Raw genomic sequence first — 19,371 nt, 5'->3', positions numbered from 1 at the left:
GAGTCAGTAATGTCACGGGAATAAACAAAATAATTCACTCATAAGGAAAAATTGCTAACACCAGTCTAAGCTAGCTGTGATAGGGAGTATTTAGAATCTCAAGGTGGTATACAGAACACTCACAGTATGTTGCATCTAATTCTGCATAGTGGATGAAACAGAGAACTCTTTCCTAGACAATTCAAGAAAAAAAACATTTTAATTTAATTTATTCAGATAATTTAAGCAAAATAATAATTTGGAATAATTACCTCCATGATTTTCTTGATTCCTTTTTTTACTTTTGCTATACCTGATAGGCTTTCCTGTTGTTTATTCATTGGTAGAGCCTTAGGAGAGCCTTCTTATTCTGTTTCTTGCTGACCACCTGAAGTCACACTTTAGGCCTCTAGAGAATCAGGCATTGAGTTTTCTGGCTCATACTCCTCCATAAAATTAAAACATCTGTATTAGTTTCCTATGGCTGCTGTAACAAATTGTCACAAACTTGGGGGCTTAAAACAACATAAATTTATTTTCCCATAGTTCTGGAGGCCAGAAGTCAGAAATCAATATCACTGAGCCAAAGTCACAGAGTCAGGGCTGTGCTCTCCCCAGAGGTTCTAGAGGAGAATGCATTTCTCGCCTCTTCCAGCTTTTGGTGGCTGCGGCATTCCTTGGTTAGTGGCTGCATCACTCCAGTCTCTGCCTCTATGGTCATATTGTCTTCTCCTCTTCTGTAGTCAAATCTCCCTGTGCCTCCCTCTTATAAGGACACTTAGGATTGCATTTAGAGCTCAACTGAATAATCCAGAATAATCTCCTCATCTTGAGATCCTTAATTTAATTATATCTGCGAAGTCCTTTTTTGCTATATAACGTTCACAGGTTGCAGGGATTAGGACATGGTAGGCCATTGGTAGGCCAATGGTAGGCCATTATTTAGCCTACCACAGCATCTTGATTCCTTAATCAAGAACATGGATGAAATGGGATAGCAGAAGACATTCATTATCTCTTTTAAAATGTCCTTCATAATCTGTATTTTTAAAAATCTTATCTTTTTGCCATTTAAAATATTAATATTTTCATATCAAATATTCATATAAATTAATTCAGACTGATATCCTTTATAGTAGATTCCAAAAATGAATTCTAAGGAAAAAGCCCAATTTATCATATATCAATCTTTTTCACATAGAGCTTCATGAATAACCAACCATTTGACACTGAAACCTGAGTTCAGAAACTATTATTATTTTGGCACAGGCACAAACTTAATTTCAGAATTACAGACTCCAGATAGCCATTTAATTTTATTCAAATAAAAAGTTTTAAGAACCTGAATAACTTATGGATATAAATAGAACAGACATTAAATAGTTTCATATTGCTTCCATATGTAGGAACTAGTCATTTCAGCAAATTACAAATAGATCAAAATTCAACATAGTGAACTAAATCTGCAGCCAGGAAAAACCTATGATTTAGATTTAACAAATGAACTAAAATGACATTTGCAGTATTGTTCAGCATCAATTTGTATGGGTTCATATGGAATCATCAATTAGTTATTTGCCAGCTACAAATAATTGAAAATTCTTGTAGGAGATTATTGATAACTTACCTATTCCATCAGAATTCTCTTAATTGAGAGCCCACCTTTCAGGCCTAGGAGAACTCTCGGGTAGGAGAGAGATTTGGGTGACGATTCTAGGCCTAAACTGGAGACTATCCCAGTATTTCTCAACACAGACTATTCCACCATCACTTCACACCACCAGGTAGGAAGCTGGTGGTGTACACAAATATAGTCGTGTTTTGTTTTGTTTTTAACAATAGAGGTACTTTCTGAGACTTTGCCTACAGGTTGTTAATGAATTACTTTTCAGTATTTTTTATTTTGATAACAGTCATAATGTAACGAATGACTGTTAAATGGCTAACGCCACTAGATCACCCACTTCACCATCCAGAGTTTTCATTATCAATTCCATACATGCCTTTTTCATTATCAATTCCATATGCATACCATTTGTTATTTGTTGCAGTCATCAAAGATTGATGTCCTGTGGTAAACACATTTCTTTAAATCATTATGGTTGGAATGCAAATGATGATTTGTGAAGGGTGAAGGTAAAGCTGTCCACTGTGTTTGGAAATGGGCTTTGACCAAGCATTGTACATGTATCTAGCCAGGATTTAACCCATCTCCCATTTACACACATTTGTGTACGTAGGCCGAGAAATCATTCAAGCCTTTCATAGACTTGCCAACTGCTTGTTCCTTGACCTAGATTACACCTAACAAAACTCTGGATAATTTGGCTTGTAGGAAGGCTCCTAAATGGCATATTAATAACTTGCCTTAAGAAGTAGATCTTCCTTTGAATATAACCTCATAGATTTGAGCTCAGGTTTGTGGAAGTCTGGAAGGCATGTACAAGAACACATCTAAGTCCTTTTCCTGCTGGGTTGATGTTCCTAAAGAAATTCTCTTTCAACGGTAGAAAAGCCTAACTTTTTCACATTGCAGTTCTTGGCCTTTAAATGGAGTTTCTCAGAGCTCAGTGTCGACTCTTTTTCATTTTCTGTAATCTATATTCTCTCCCTAGGTGATATCATCCACTCTCATGTTTTCAAATGCCATCTATATGCTAATGGATTATAAATTCGTATCATTTGGCCAGGTCTCTTTTCTAAGCTCTAACACCTCATTATGTACCTCCTTTTGGATGCGTGACAGGGACCTCAAACTTTACATGTCCAGAACAGAATTCATGATCGTGCCATACTTACCCTCCAACCCCACACCTCTTATAATAGTCCCAGTCCAAGACTTCTAGGAGATACCACTCCTCACTCACCCTATACATATAATCTATCAGCAAGTCCTGTTGACTCTACTTTCTAAAAATATCTTGGGTCTGTTCACTTCTGTCTATTTCTATTGACTTCAACCTAGTACAATCCACCAGTTTTCCATCTGCCTATCAGGTTTCACTTCATCCACTTTTTTTCCTTTAATTCATTCATACAGCAGCCAGAGTAATTTATTAAAAATGCTATTATGATCACAGTATTCCTCAGCTTAAAACCATTTGGCATGCTACAACAGAAATGAACCTTAGACATTATGCTAAGGAACAATACTGTATGATTCCACTTATATGAGAATAGAATAGTCAACTTCGTAGACAAAGAAAGTGGAATAGAGGTTTCCAAGGGCCGAGGGAGGAAGAAGGGGAGTTATTGTTTAATGGGTACAGAGTTTCAGTTGGGGATGACAAAAAAGTTCTGGAGATGGATAGTGGTAATGGTCGCACAACAATGTGCATGTACTTAATGCCACTGGATGTACACTTAAAAATGCTTAAAGTGGTAATTTTTATGTTATGTATATTTTACCACAATAAAAAAACACCCTTTTGTTATCTCATTGCTGTTATGATAAAGATCCCAATGCTTGACACCATCTAGAAGGGCTGACATGATCAAGCCCTCCACTCTACCCCTCAGTTTCTATGTTCCATTTATACTGGCTGCCTTCTAAATCCTTGATGACACTAAATTTCCTTCTTACTTCAAACCTTCCCCCTTAATGTTCCCTCTCCTGGAATGAAATGCTCTCCTCCCTTCACCTGGCCAACTACTCCTCATCCTCCCAGTCCTCGGCTTAGACATCACTTCCTCCAGGATATTTTCCTGACTCCCTCCAATGCTAGATCCTCCCACTGACCTTCTGACAGCACCTACACTTCTTTGTAGCACTTACTGCAATTATGATTTGTTATTCGGTATCTGCCCCCTCCAGCATATTGCCAGCTCTGTGAGAGCAAGGATCATTCTGACTTGTTCACCTAACACCTTTTAAAGAGCTGGTGCTTAGTAGAAGTTTGAAACATATTTGTATTTACACCTGAAACTAATAGGATATTGTAAGTCAATTGTATTTCAATTTAAAAAAATTGTAGAGTGAATGAATCAATACGTGAATGAATGAATACCATCCAAAGGATAAAGAATAACTCATTAATGAAATAACATGAGAATTACCACTTAAAAGAGTTACTAAAAAGGAAAAAAACAATGTATTTTTATTATTATAAAAACAATCCAGATTCCCTACAGAAAACATGAAAAATCCAGCTAAAGCATAAAGAATAAAATAAACATTACCCTATCTCACAGCCCAGAGGTAATCATTGTTATATATTTTAAAATATTTCTTTCTAGTCCTTTGCATGTGTGTTGTTTCTTAAATAAAACACCCTCAAGTGCGATAGTACTATATATACAATTTTGTTTCTTTTATTAATGTGATACTATTTACTTAAGCACATACTATAAGTAATTCTGAGTTAGAATATCTTTTGTTAAATCTTTGACTGCATCTTGGATTTTTACTAGGATTAATTAATGAAAGTTGATATCCTGTATAAACATGAAAAAAAATGAATCATTAAACAGATGAAAGGGGTACACAGTTCACCACAATCTCACTGTGCAAGAAAGACAACTTACTTTTTCTATAACAATGTTTTCAAAACCCCATTCTGCTCAGGTGGCAGAGACTTAGATTTCTATGAGCAGATACACATCTCAGTCCAGAGTTATGTGTTCAAGAAATAATATTTATTTTTCTAGAATTCATCTTGATTTCTATTTCACTTGACTGAGGTAGCCCATGTGGGGCTACCATTAAGTACAGTTAGCTTATATAGTGCCAAAGCGTGGGGAAGAAGACTCTCTGGCCTCCAATACCAAATGTCCATGGAGGCACACCATCATCCTGTCTCATTCTTGGTCATCGGTCCACACTGCCAAGAACCCTCACTTCTGTTTGTATGGGCTCTTCAGGTCCCGTGGCTTCTTTTCCTATGTCACTGCTGCCCACGAGGGAACAGAAATCACTCGCAGCTTTTCTCCACACTACAACGTAGAAATCTCTACAAGTCAGTTTCTGAGTGAATATGATGAGATCTCACTCCCGTGACTGTTACATTACCTGGCAAACAGGAGATTATCCAGGTACATCTAATCCAAACATGCGAGCCCCTTAAAAAGCAAGAGTTTCTCTGGCTGATGGCAGAGGAGGGAGTCATGAGAAGCACTCGGTGTGGGTGGCCTCTAGGAGCAGAGGGGACCCTGGCTGACAGCCAGCAAGGAAACAAGGACCTCAGACCCACAACTGCAAGGAAGTGTCTCCTCCACTCTAAATGAACGGGAAGCAGATGCCTCCCAAAGCCTCCAGACAAGAGCCCAGCCTCGCCGACACCTCGATTTCAGCCCTGTTATATATATACCCTGAGCCTGCAACCCAGCCAGACCCGCCCCGACTTCTGACCTACAGAACTGTGATAACAAGCGGGCATTGTTTTAAATTGCTGAGTCTGTGGTAATTTGTCACACAGCAAGAAAAGTAATACAAGGGGATTACATAAAGTCATGGCTAACCGGGAGGCAGGGATTGTGGGGACCATCTGCAGCGGAGCCCAGCCTCGATCAGCAGAACCACCCAGGTAACTCATAAAACCAGGAGCAATAATAATAAAACATGGTGACTGTATTAAGCTACTAAGTTTTAGAGTGGTGTGTTATGTACTTAAAGCTAATTGTTATAAGTTCTAAGGTGAGAGAAGTATGGAACAATTCCTCTTCAGTGAAAAGCCCCATCCTAGTTCCAAAGATAGTGAAGAGCATAGAGAGATGGGATGAAATCAACCATGGGATGATGATGATAATGAGCTACCACTTCTTGAGGACTTAGTGCTGTGCTGGGAACTCCATGTGCAGTGTCTAATGTAATCCACACAACTCTGTGAGGTCGGTCTTCCTAAGACTCCGTGATTCCATGCTACGTTTTCATTTTGTGGAGTTAGGTAACCTTGATTACATTCACCATTCTGTCTTCAATCTCTTGTCTATAAAATGGGGTTCATTATACTACTTAATTCACAAGATGATACTACTCTGTAAGCTTTGTGAACTTCTGCATAAATATAGGAAATCAGTACCAGCAGTCCAGGATTCAGTTTTCTATGTTATCTGCTCCTGAAACTCATCTACAGGGACTATATCAATGCCCATACTTTCTCTACATAACACCTGTGTCAATACATATATCAACACTTGATTTCTGACAGTCAGCGGTCTATGCATCTGTCAGCCTCCCTGCTTGGTCAAGATTTACCAATTAACCACTAAAGGGGCATGAATATAATCAAATTCACAGGTTAACGATAACCTCTGGTTTTGGAATTGGGGAAAGGGAGCTGACATTTTTGGAGGGCCTCTGTGTTTCAGGCTCCATGCTGGGGGATTGTGTTACATCAGTTGACTGTGATGGGATCTGTCTGGACCGGAGCACAGGTCATTTCAGAAGTGTCTCAGGTGAATTCTACTGTGTATCCAGGAGTGAGAAATACTGACATACAAAACCCCATTCTTGCAGAAATTCTCTAAGATAGGTTTTATGGCCATTTTATAGTAAAGAAATGGATGCCCACAGGTATTAACTAACTTTCCCCAGGTCACACATCTTGTAAGTAGGGGGGAAAGCAGTGGCTTTTTCCCACTTCACCAAAATGACACATTCTCCAGCAGAGAAGGCAATGCCCTCACCAAATCACAGGAGATGCTGAACCAAAAGGAAGGACTCAAGATTCCTACTTAATAACCCAGTCCCTTTCGTCAACTCTGTATCCTCCATGAATCCGTCTGGCCACCCCAGTCCTTGATCTCTCACCAAATTTCTATTCCATGAGTAACTGGCTTATTTTCATGGTAATCATACTCAGCCCTACCTTACTCAGTAAGGACTCAGTACTCAGTACCTCCATTTATCAAGCCCTCCCTGTCCATTCCCTAGTTGTCAAACCTGGTGACATGGCAGGTAAATCATGATAAGATCCCTGCTTTTGAGGGCCCCCCCCCGCCCCCGTTGGCCTCCCGCCTGTATTTATCTCTGTGGCCTTGACAAACCATTTTATTTTCTGAATCTCAGTTTTGTAAGCATAAAATAGGGAAAATTAAACCCGTGCTTTAGCAAGGATTAGAAACAATATATTCAGTAAACCTTAGCTGTTAGTATACCTACCCTAACCAGCGGAAGTAGTGTGTGGTCCATCAGTAAACACACTGAAAGTAGCAGGTCGAATCAGATCTTTGGAGTTGACTCCTTTTTCTAACACAAATACCCTGATATTTGGAGAGAACAGAAAGAACAAGGAGTCCTGAAATCTAGCTAAGGCTGGCACTTCTACCCCTCGGAAGAGGTTTCCAGGAAGTCATTTACAGGAAATCGACATACTGTGTTTTTCCCACCCTGCCTGGAGTCCTTGCCCTATGACCGGGCCCTACCCGGAGCTCTGCCCTTCCATTTGGGGAGGAGCGGCGGATTTCAGTTTTTATACGGGATTGGCTCCCGGGGGAGGGTGAATCAGAGAGGCTCCACCCACTTCACAGCAGGCCCGGAGGTAGGCGCGCGCCTTCCCCCTCCCTGCGGATCTGCCCGGAGGTGGGCTGGCGCAGGGGAGGGCCTGTCCCGCTCGCTTTAAGGGGGAGGGCCGAGCGCGCCCCGAGAGCCGGCCCTGCCCCTGCCCAGAGCCGCCGCTGTCGCAGCCCCGGCCGCCCCCGGCCAGAGTCCCTTCGGCCAGGAAGCGTCGCCACCATGGTGAAGATCGTGACGGTTAAGACCCAGGCGTACCCGGACCAGAAGCCGGGCACGAGCGGGCTGCGGAAGCGCGTGAAGGTGTTCCAGAGCAGCGCGCACTACGCGGAGAACTTCATCCAGAGTATCATCTCCACGGTGGAGCCGGCGCGGCGGCAGGAGGCCACGCTGGTGGTGGGCGGGGACGGCCGCTTCTACATGAAGGAGGCCATCCAGCTCATCGTGCGCATCGCCGCCGCCAACGGGGTAAGGACGCGGGCCGAGCCCCCCGCGCCCCGGCCGCGCGCGCCCGCTGCTCGCCGGCCGCCGCTCTGCGCGGCCCCGCTCTCCGCCCCGGGCTCCGCCCCAGGCTCCACCCCGCTCCCCGCGCCCGCCGGGCCCGCCTGGAGGCCCCGCGGGGTCGCCGTGCGCCGGAGGGTGGCCGCGGGGCCCGCGGAGCTGCGCTCCTGACCCCCTGGGCGGGGAGGCGCGGGCGGCCGGGCTGGTCTTGACCTTGGGCGGCCGGGCCGACCCTCCGCTCCTGCCCCTCCCTCTCTCTCCCTCCCTCCTCCCCTCCGAGGCCTCTGACATTTACAGTAACCTTTCCCGCCGCTGAAGATACGGTTACAGCGCGGAGCGTAGCCGCCTTCGCCGGGAAAGGTTACGCGGCCGCCGCCTTGCCGGACGCCCCGCGCATCCCGCCCGGTTGCCTGCCATTCTCGTCCGGGGCGGGCGCTCCCCTGGCTCCGAGCCGACGCCTGGGGGCCGGGCCGCCCGGAAAGGGTGCAGGCCCGCGGGGCGGAGGGCAGGCCCCCAGGGTGGGGGGAGGCAGGCCCGCGGGGGGCGCAGGCGGCGGCCAAGCCTCGCTCCCACCCCTCAGGTTGCGCCGGGACGGAGCCCCTGCCCCTGCGCGGCCTGGTGCCTGGGGCGCAGCTTTGAAAAGGCTGGTCTTTGCCCGGTGGTGCTTCTGGATGGCTTGCACCGCGGGGCTGGAGCGGGCTTTTCCTGAGAACCGAGGCCCACGCCCGGGGCGCTCTGATGCAAGCAGTCGTGGCACGCCAGGAAATTAGTGCAACGCTGTGGTTCCGCCCCCGGCTAAGGATCGTTAACTGACTGAATTGGGCAGGTCCGCTCGAATAGATGAAACTTTGAGTAGGTTTTTCAGCAAGCCTGATACACGAAATTGGGGATTTATAAAATAGGTAAATCGGGGCTATTTGTTCACTCACTTTCCTAAAATATTTTCTAACAGATTTTTCAAAAACATGCCCACGTTTTCTTTGTGTATTTAAAACAAGATTTGACTTACTCGTCTAGAACGTATTCCCTTTATAATAATTGTATTCGTTTTAGTAGTGCTTTATCTATCGTTCTTGATGGACATATCGAGTGCCGTTTTGCCCCGCCCCATGAGAAGCCCTTCGCTTGCTGTCTGTTCGTCTTCCTGCCCCTCTATGGGGTGGATGCTATTACGGGCGTCTTCCAGTTGCCAACGAGAAAACTGAAGCTTAGGCAGGTTAAAGAATTTACAGGAACTGCAGTGGCAGCACTGCGAATCCAGGACAGACCTGCCAGTTCCAAGAACCTGAACAGCTTCTGGGATGAGGGGACCCTTAAATCTAAAGATCTGTTTTCCAGTAGTCTCCAGAATCTGAACGGGGCCCAGCCTGCTGCTGCCTCCCCGGGTCAAACGTTTATAGGCGTCAATAAGAGCAGATTGTCTGGGTTTGTGTTCTGCACGTCCTGAGTTTTCAGACGACCACAGATCCCTTTGAAAGAACAAACAGTAGCTGTTTTCTGTTAGATTCCTTCGTTTCCCTGTTATTACCTATCTAAATTTGCTTTCATTCATTTGTTCAGCAAACACCTATACCATGGACAGAGAAATGTGTGGCGTGAAAAGGTGATTCAGACGCAAGACTCCTTGAGGAGCTTATGGCATAGTGGGAATTTTAGGAGTCCAAGTGGAAAATTGTCCATTGGGAGTAGTGTGGGGTGGGAAGGAAAAAATTAGTTAAGACTAAAAAAATATGTTCTTAAAACCTCATTGCTTTCCGCCTTTTAGCGGTCTTTGTAAAAGTTGTCTGCTTTCACCATCCCTGATTTCTCACACCTGTCCACTCGCCACCTTGCTGCTGTCTGGCTTCTGCCTCCTCCACCGCTCCACTGGTACTGCTCTTGCCGAGGTTGCTGATGACTTTTGGGTCGATAACCCCATTGAACACTTTTTAGGCCTTATCTTCCTCGACCTCTCTGTTGCATTGGGCATGCTGATTTTGCACTCTTGTAAAGTTCCTGTCCCCTGCCTTCCTCGCTCTCTCCTGATTCTACTCCCACTTTTGAGAGTTCCTCCATGACTGCTTGGCCTTCCCACACCCTGGCTTTCCCAAGGTTTCTATCCTCAGCTTGCTGTTCTCTGATTTTGTTCTTTATCTCTCTTTGCTCACCAGGGGCTTAAATATGCCGCTCCCTCTCTTCTGGGGTGATTCAGTGCAGATAGCGTCTTCAGAAAGCTTTCCCCAGCAACCCAGCTCTGCGGATCTCCTCCCCCATGAAGTGCTTCTTTCCCCGCAGGTAGCTCTAGAATAGATTAACCAAATCCCAGTGCAAGTATCCCTTTACACATGACACTCCCCCACTAGACAGTAGGTTTCTTTGACAGGGTCTGTGGTTTATCGGTATCTGCCTACCTAGGACAATGTAGCATTCAGTGAATCCTTGTTCCATTGCCCCGAACTGTGAGTTGTGAAGTGTGTGGGATACACTTTAAATTAAGTGTATCTCAGCACTGAAGACCCGTGTAGAGTTAGTGACCAATAAATTTATTCTCATCGAACATTTATTATGTACTTGTGTCAGACGTGGTGCTAAGTTCATGAGATACACACTGTTCCTGCTCAGGAAATAGTGAGTCTGGAAGGGACGGTAGACAGGAACAGGCCAGGTGTGTGAGGTGTTATAGCAGAGGTATGTGCTGGGTACCAGTGGAGCCTGCGGGCCGCCCTGGGGCAAGTACGGTGAGGGGAGGGAGGCTTCACAGAGGGCTGGTCGCCTGAACTGAGACGGAAAGGAGGAGTCGGAGTCCTCAGGTGGGTTTGTTGGGGGAGGAACTCTGGGCAGAAAGAATAAAAGTCAGAGGAGTTGGAAACTGTTCTCTTGGGCAAGTTACTTAATTTCTAGTCCTTTTTCCCACTTGTCTGTAAAGGTTGGAAATGATAATATTTCCCAGAGAGGCTCTTGTGAGAATTAAATGTAACATTTAAAGTCACCTGGCAGCCCCTTGTCACCTGGAAGCTGTTGGAATGACGTCTGTGGGGAAGCCTCAGGTGGGCCTGGGACAGGGCTTCTGTGGTCAGCGCTCTGCTGACCCTGGGACAGTGAGTTAGTCACAGCCAACCCAATTCCCCACCCCCATAGGTGGCAGCATTGTCTCCCCCTTCCCCTCACCTGCAGTCGCCCCAGCCAGTATAGAGTGGTTCTGCGTTAGTCGGCACGCCGTTGGGTACAAGTGGCAGAAAGCTACCTTGGATTAGCCCGGGTGAAAACGGGACTTATGGCCCCTGTTACAGGAAAGTCTGGGAGACACCTGGGGCAGACTCCTTCGTTCAAACCATTCCTGGTCTCCAGAATCACTCTTGGGCCCAGTGGTCTGCAAACAGCCAGTTTAGGAACTGGGGAGAGTTCAGACTCACAAGTAAATGAATGTTTGGATATTTTGAAAGATAGTTTATCTTCAGCAAAGTGAGATAAATGGCTTCATGGGGACCTGTGAGTGAGCGGGTTTTCTTTCATTGGTTCACAGGGTTCTTGCATGGTGGGTTCCTTTGTTAAACCTAGGGACCCTTCTAGAATAATGTTATTTTCAAATAAGTAAAACAAAATACAAAGGATTACAAAGGAAATAAAAATTATATTGAAATACATTTATCAAAGTATTGGCCAAATTTGTGATATAGCAAGATGCTTGCTTCTTTCTTGACACATTAAATCACAGGATTTAGTGGAGAGTCTGGTATGGTCTGACTTGAGTGATGAGTGTGAATGGTACTTTGTGATAACTATTGTCTGATATGAAAATATCTGTGATTTCTATTGCTGATGAAGCCCCAGGCGGTAGTAGTATTAGAAGTGATAATAATAATAATGATGATTCTGTGGTTTGTTGTCAACATTCATAATGGAAGGAAATGCTAAATTTCGTCTAGAGGTTAATGAAAATAAAGATTTTGTTTGTTTTGCCATTCAAATTTGTGGACCCCATTGAATTCTACCCATGGACCTCTTCGGGTTGGGGGGGTGGTCTAAGGGTCCAAGTTAAGAACCCCTGAGCTGAACAGAGGACCCCCTTTCAGTGTCAGGTGCTTCTCCCACCAACATGGGCGTCAAATACATGATGTGAGATTAAGGGTCTCGGGTTCTCAGACCAAACCAGATGGGCTTAAGTGGGGGAACTCCACTGTCTCCCACTTGGAGTGGATCGCTCTTTTCTGAACTTTCATGAGGCCCTGCTGCAAACACAGGTGAAGGGACCTGTTTCTGGACACAGTTCTGAGAAGGAAATGGAAGAACACTGGGCAAGAGGGGGAGCGTTTGGGACTCCAGGCAATTGGTGTTAGGTGGGGCACCTTACTACCCTTACTTAAAAGCTGATGTCCTTAGGGCAGAGACGGCTTGGCAGAGAAGCATCTTTGGGTCACTTTTTAATATGCTGTAACTCCCATGTTAAAAAAAAAGTCGTTTAATTATGATGGGCTTATGAATGATGGTGCTCCCCTGTTTACACTTCCTGATGTTGATTGGCATTAAATACCAGGATGAATAAGCTATTGTCCTTTTCCATCCAGGATTGTGCAATCTTTTGGGGGAGATTAGACACAAGAAACACACATGCTTAGTGCTAAGTTCAGATAAGGGAGAGAACAATCTGGATTGGGGGAAGAAGAGAGGGAACTTGAATTGTGTCTTGGAGAGTGGATAGTGTGCCAACAGAAGAGGGGGCCGCCTTCAGCAGAAAGGTAAGGTGGAGGAATGGGTAAGACTGCTTTTTACAGCCGGACACTTAGCCACTCAACAATCTTTGTTACGTAAAATATTTAAATCAGATTGTTTGGGAGCTTCTCTTTCTTGGCTTCACAATGCTCTTGCTAAAAATGTTTTTTCCTTTTTCTTTCTCTCTTAACCAAATCTAACGCCCAGGGAACATTAAAGACTAAAAAGAAAAACATTTTCCCTTTTCACAATAAAGCTTCTTTGGGTAAACAGGATTTGATAGGGAAGAATGACTCATTAATTCAGTAAATGCTTATTGAGCACCTGCTGTGTGCTAGGCCCTGTTTTGGGTCCTACAGGTACAGCAGCGACCTGAACAAAGCTGCTGCCGTCCCAGAGCGGCAGGGCCCTAGGAGGGAGAGATGATGGATGGATACGTGTATCAGATAAACCCTTGAGGAAAGTAGAACATGGTCAAGGAGAGGGCAGTGGAGGGTGGGCTGCTGTTTTTAGTGTGCTGAGTGGGAAAGCCTCTGATGAACCTCGTGTGAGCAGAGACTCGAGTGAAATGAAGGAGGGAGCCATGCCGATGTCTCTGTGAAGAGACTTCCAAGCACAGGGAAAGTTAAATATGAACGATAAAACGTTTAGTCATTTCACATTGTACAGTTATGTTTCAAATAAACAAATGTACGAACTTTCATTGTACAAAGGGTCCCAGTATACATATAGTTTACTATGTTTTATATATAGTATATTACAAATGTTATTGTATTGTAAATTTATCTTAAGATAATAGGTATAATCAACATTTTTTTTTTTTTTTTAAAGATTTTTATTATTTATTTTATTTTTTCCCCCCAAAGCCCCAGTGGATAGTTGTGTGTCGTAGCTGCACATCCTTCTAGTTGCTGCATGTGGGACTCGGCCCCAGGATGAACGGAGAAGTGGTGCCTCGATGCGCACCCGGGATCCGAACCCGGGCCGCCAGCATCGCAGTGCGCGCACTTAACCACCAAGCCACAGGGCCGGCCGGTATAATCAACATTGATCAAATATTTAACAGTAAGTTTGTTTGCTCTCTTGGACTTGAGGAGGAAAAACTTTTCCTCTAACCTTAGGTTTTTGTATGAAGGCCTGCAAATTAAACTGACAAAAGACAGATCAGCAAGAGAAAAGATAGATTTTTATTCATGTTTTTACAGTGTTTGTGGAAGTTCACAGAAAAATGAGACTCAAAGAGGCAGTTAGAATTTGCGGTTTATATACCATCTTAATAGGGGAAGGGGAGGGAGAAAAGGGCATTTATGGAAAAAGAAATGACTTTTAGGAAAGAGAAATGAGGCCTTAAGAGAATGGTTGGGGGAGGTAAGATAGTTTTGTGATAATATCTGTTTAGGAGTGGTGCTGAGTCAATCTCCCCTGGTTTGAGAACCTCTCCCAGGGAAGGGATTTGTGACAAGTGAGGAGGCTCTGCTTTTAGGCAAATAAAGGAGTTCGGAAAAATGCCTATTCTCAAACGCCTTCAGCTCAGAACAATTTTTATGCCACAGTGCTGTCTTCTGGACCCCTTCGGACTTTAGAAGAGCTTTCAGGAGGATGATTTGCATCTTTAAGCAGTTAAGCAGGAGAGTTTGAACTGATCCATCCGTTCTCCCCTGAGCTCCCTTGAAGTCCGCACAGACTTATCCAGTCCTTCTCTTGCTCTTGAAGCTGTGCTCGAAGTTGGGAGCCACCTTTTAAAAATAGCTACTGAGTGCGTTAAGTAATCGAAGGCTCACCAAGGAGGGCTTCAGCTGGGAGGATTTGAGGCTTTTCTCACTGGTATCCTCAATGGGGAAAATCTCAAAGGGGCAGTCCCACAGGGTTGTTTGGAAAGGGTGAAAAGAGTGTGCCTTTGCCTTGGGGTATGCAGATAGGTGTCGACTGTGTGTGTGTGTGTGTGTGTGTGTGTGTTTAATTTCACCTGTGGGAAATCCCCTTCCCAATGCTTCTCCCAATCACTACCCAGCTGAGTCCCTGAGACATAAGCTAGAAAAGGTTAGTCGAGCCCTGAATGAACAGAGTGGGACCGCCAATCAAGTCATGCCAGTAAAGATTTGATCATGAATCCGAGACACCTTGAACATTATGTTTTCATAGTGGAAACATTTTCTTTCCTTTTTCCTCCTCATGAGTACCCCAAAGTGTTTCTGAAAAGATGAAATGTGACAGGTGCTGTACAGAAAGATTGGTCTACTTGTCCAACCTGCTAGTGAGTGGTGGAGTTGGAACCAGGACTCTAGTCTTCTGATATTTCATCCAGTTGGTCTTTTCCATAAATAAGTATATCCCAAAGCACGTAGTTCTAGGGGTTGGATGATATCCTGGTTAAAAGTTTGGGAAAACTGCATTGGGCAATGTTAAGTAGGACTTTTCGGAGCTTTTAATATACAAAGGAAGTCCTGTGAGTTTGCAAGAAGACCCCAGGACGATTTTGGGAAATACCAGTTTACACCACCCTGGGTTGGTGCAACCATCCATAAAATATAAGGATCTTCCCAGATTCAAGTTTGGCTTCCTTTTAAACTGTTGTTAATGGCCTGCAGGGGGGTGAGATCTGTTTTCCTGTAGATATAAACCGCACGGCTCATTTTGGCAGCTAATTCATGAGTCTGTCTTTGGTTGCTGTTGAGCTTGACTGATTCAGCCCGAGGAGTACTCCCTCGGGTCACCACATGGTCGGACTGCAGGGTCAGCATTTGATTCTGATCGAATATTAGTCCCTTACACTGAGCTCCAATGTGCTGACAGGCGCCTCTGCTGCTAAAGAGCCCGTGGAAATGGCTACTCCCTGTGTGAGTCCAGTGGGCTTAGTCAGCCTGGTGAGGAGCCATTTTGGGGCCACACCAACCAGTGTGTCCCTGGGGGGACCTCAGGATCAACCTGTCAGTTAAACGGAACTGTCTCCTGGGATGAAGCAGAGCAGAAGACAAGCCCAGTCCTCACCCACCTGTGACTCACAGTTGAGAAGGTGTGTGTTGGAGGCGGGTGATTACAGGCAAGCAAACCATAACTGCTGCCAGATCAGTCAGAGAGTGACGGGGAGAGCAGACAAGAGGTGCTCCTGCTTCAGGCAGAGGGAGCACCGAGGTGACACCCACGCCCAGACCTGAAGGTGAAGAGGCGAGAAGGATGTTCCAGGCGGAACCAGATGAGAGAGAGCATAGCAGGTCGCAGAGGGAGGCTGGAGACACCCCAACTCTGTATTTCTGTTTCATATCCTACAAGAAGCAACCATGCTAAAGACACCTCGTGTTTTCCATTTTACAAGATACTTCGCGTGCATTGCTTCATTTCCTGTCTACAGCAGACAGTTCAGGAGTCCCAGGCCCACGGTCACAGTGTCAGGAAAAGAGACTGGGAACTGCCCCTTCTGCTCCTAGATCATAAGAGATGTTACAGTGGAAAACAAGACGGACACCCCAGGACCATGTTCCACATTCCGGGTTCGCAGTTGGGAACCTGTTTGGGGGTGGAACCCGATTGGGAGTGGCCGAGGACACTGCTGGTCCGGGTGAAGTTTTAAGCAGTGACTGAGCGTTTGGAGTGGAGAAACGTGCAGACCTTGCTACTTGGGTCAAAGCCACTTTTCTTGCTATTAGCTGGATCACAACGTAAAGGAAGAGGCAAATTCCACATCAAGGCAGGACTGTTTTTCTTCCTTTGATGATTCACGTGAAAAATGAAAACTGGACCAGTGGAGTATAATTCTAGGACCAGCTGGCCTCCCTTGGTTCCATGGGGGCAAGTCATTAACAGTCATCCAGTTAAGAGAGGGAAGTCACATTTTATCATTGGGATGGGTTCTTGGGTTAGAGTGGAAGGTGAAACTAGTATAGTCAAAATCAACCTTAAAATCCCTTAGGAGAGTACCACATTGGCAAAATGTGTAACGCAATATGTATGTTTTTAAATTCCAGAGTAACACTCAGCACAGCAAGCTGCTTATACCTTGAGAGGCGTGTGGGGAGTAAGAGTGACCGAGGGCATGTGGTCATTGAGTGAGATGGTGGCAGAACTGCCCATGCTATTTAAATCGCACTCTTCCCCCTCCTCTCCCAGTCAGTTATATATGGTTAATTTGTGCAAGATAGGTACTTGTGTGATGTGACCACACTGCAGATTCCTGCTGCTGCTCAAGAGTTGCGCACATGAGAAGCATGGCAGTCGTAATTCAGCACATGCGGTTCGGAGCATTATGCCCTGTGGCTTCTACTGGGCTTGTATGGGCACCTCTGTTAGAGTTCCATGTCAAGGCCTGGCCTCCCGTTGTGGCTCAGTTTTGGCTGCTCTGGAAGATGACATTTTAAGGTGCCTCCTGAGGTGTATTTCATGTACACCACGTAGCCTGTATTTTAAGGCCAGTAATTTATACAAATGCACGTGTTCAGCATTGTAACAGAGACTCAGACCAACAGTGGATTAGACAAGAGAGAAGTGTTTCTCTCTCTTGTGGAACAGTCTGGGTGTAAGCAGGCCAGGACTAGTGGGTAGATCCATGGTGTTGGGACCCCACCTCCTTCAGTCTGGTGGCTCTGCCGTCTGGAAGGTGTTGTCCTTGCCTGCCTGGCTGCAGATGGCTCCTCTCACTACATCCACATTTCCGCCAGGGGGCACGGAGAAAAGATGGAGCCAAGTGCTTTAAACAATGTGGGAATTGCACACCTCCCTCCAGCTCACAATCCATTGATTAGATCTTCCATGCAGGCCACACTTAGCTGCAAGAAGGGCTGAAAAGTGTAAACTTTATATTGGGAGGTGTGGCCAGCTAAAAATAGGTGGTTCTGCTACCTTAAAGGGAGGGCAGCTAGAAATCTCTGCCATGGGCCACCTCTTTGGCCACCATGCCTGCTCCTCTGCCCACCCGTGAAACGCATCCCTCTTCCCAGGGGAGGAACCCCACTTTCCTTCCAATAAATATATATGGTTATATAAGCAGAGCAGTCACCAGCCGTAGTGTTCACACTCTGCTGCTAGCGGGGGTGCAGACTCCCCGCCCTGGTAGTGGGCCAGGTCCACAGTGAGCCGCGTGCCGCCCTTTGGAGAAACTCGCTTGTTTTCCATCCTCATGCTCACTTAGTGCTGGACACTGGGGAGGAGGTCCGGAGAGCCCTTTTGGGAGCTGTGTGGCTTCTGCATCCTGCTTCCTGCTGGTGAAAGTCGGGAGGTGGAGGGCAGGGGTTTCTTTTGCAGACCAAGTTTATGGTTTCTTTCAGTATGTAGTTATTTCAAAAGCTTATTAGGGTTCTGGCCTGTTCTGATCAGTTCCAGGTACTGATAACCATGGTGAAAGTTCTCATCTAGACAGTTTTGAAGCCTGAAAACTTGGGCTTTGATTTTCTGGCCTCTGTGCTCTGTCCCTCCTCTGGTTTCTCCATCCCGGATGGCCACCTTGAGACAGTAGGAAGAGCGGGGCTGGAGGAGAAGGCAGGATCCTTAACTGGATCTTTGCGAGTGGCTAGTTCCCATTGTCTGGCAGGAATCCTGGGAAAGGTGTGAGGCCACGGCCTTCTCTGCTACACCTGCTGCCTCGTGTATAGTCACTTCAGCTTGGCACGTAAACAGTGGTCGTCTCAACTCTGCAGTGCTGCACATCACTGGACATGGGCAACATGGTTTGCGGGTCGCAGTCGAAGAAAACGTCCCTTAGCGTATCTGTCACCTCCATTTCTGTCTGCAGACTGACTAGTCCTTGCCTGAGCTCCTCTCTGTGTTGTGGCAAGCAGCAGAGAACAAACACTCATGTCTCAATTCTTCCGGCCATTTGCCTGGAGCTGCAGGTTTGATTGGCCAGTGGTCTGCCTTCCAGGGTAGCAGTGGTAACAATTTTTGCATGGCCTAAAAAGTATGCCATTGCCACATATTTTAGATTCTGTTTTGGTCCAGAATACCAAATTTTATCATTAGTTAAAATGTAGATTTGGCTGCTATAACAGAGTTCCAAAATAAGTTACTTAAACAAAATAAAAGTTATAGTAATAGAACCCTTTCTGTAACAGACTGGGTGTGGGCAGCCCAGGGCTGGTGTGGTGGCTCTGTTGTGTAAGGGGACCCACGTTTCTTTTCCTCTGTTCTCCGCCTTCTCTATCGAGGTGCCTGTATCTACGTGATCCCAGATGGCCGCCTACCACCATATGGTCATTCCAGCCAAGAAGAAGAGGAAGGAAGGCACACCTTTCTCAGAGACTACACATAATCAGTTCCACTCATGTCCCTTGGCCAAAACGTAGTCTGAGGCCTCCTCTAGCAGCAAGGGAGTCTGGGAAATATCAGTGTTATTCTGGGTGTTATGTGTCAGGCCAAACATTGGGTGTGTCAAGCTAAATGAAAGGGAGAACTGATGTTGAGGAGCACCCAACAGACCTCACTGTCCTAAACATGGTTTTCAAATTGGGGGAAAACCACTCAGTCATTTTCAAGTGATAGAGTTATGGAGGGAAGACAAACTTAATTTTGTATATGTAACTAGATTTTTGGAAGAGACCTTGACTATCATGTATTCCAACTGCCATCTTAGAAAAGAACCAGGCACAAACATTCCCATTGTGGAGGACTTGTTAAATAAAACTACTTTATTGAGATATAATTGATATACCACACAATTCACCCATTTAAAGTGTACCATTCAGTGTTTTTTTAGTGTATTTACAGGGTTGTACCACTGTCACCACAATCTAATTTTAGAATATTTCTATGACCCTAAAAGAAGC

General features: G+C 45.5%; 1 protein-coding gene across 1 annotated transcript in view; it reads left to right on the top strand.

Moving 5' to 3' along the window:
• Positions 1-7,524: 7,524 nt before the first annotated feature.
• The window catches only part of PGM1 (phosphoglucomutase 1), a 59,376-nt gene continuing 47,529 nt past the window's right edge, over positions 7,525-19,371 (top strand). The window contains exon 1 of the mRNA XM_004431448.3: positions 7,525-7,897. Coding sequence (XP_004431505.1) covers positions 7,652-7,897 — 246 coding nt within the window. The 5' untranslated portion in view covers positions 7,525-7,651. The remainder of the gene's footprint in view (positions 7,898-19,371) is intronic.

The sequence above is a fragment of the Ceratotherium simum genome, chromosome 2 (assembly GCF_057802395.1).
Source record: "Ceratotherium simum simum isolate JZ-2026a chromosome 2, ASM5780239v1, whole genome shotgun sequence".
Taxonomy (NCBI): Eukaryota; Metazoa; Chordata; class Mammalia; order Perissodactyla; family Rhinocerotidae; genus Ceratotherium; species Ceratotherium simum.
Note: the sequence above shows the minus strand (reverse complement) of the source record. Positions and strands in the feature narration are given on the sequence as shown.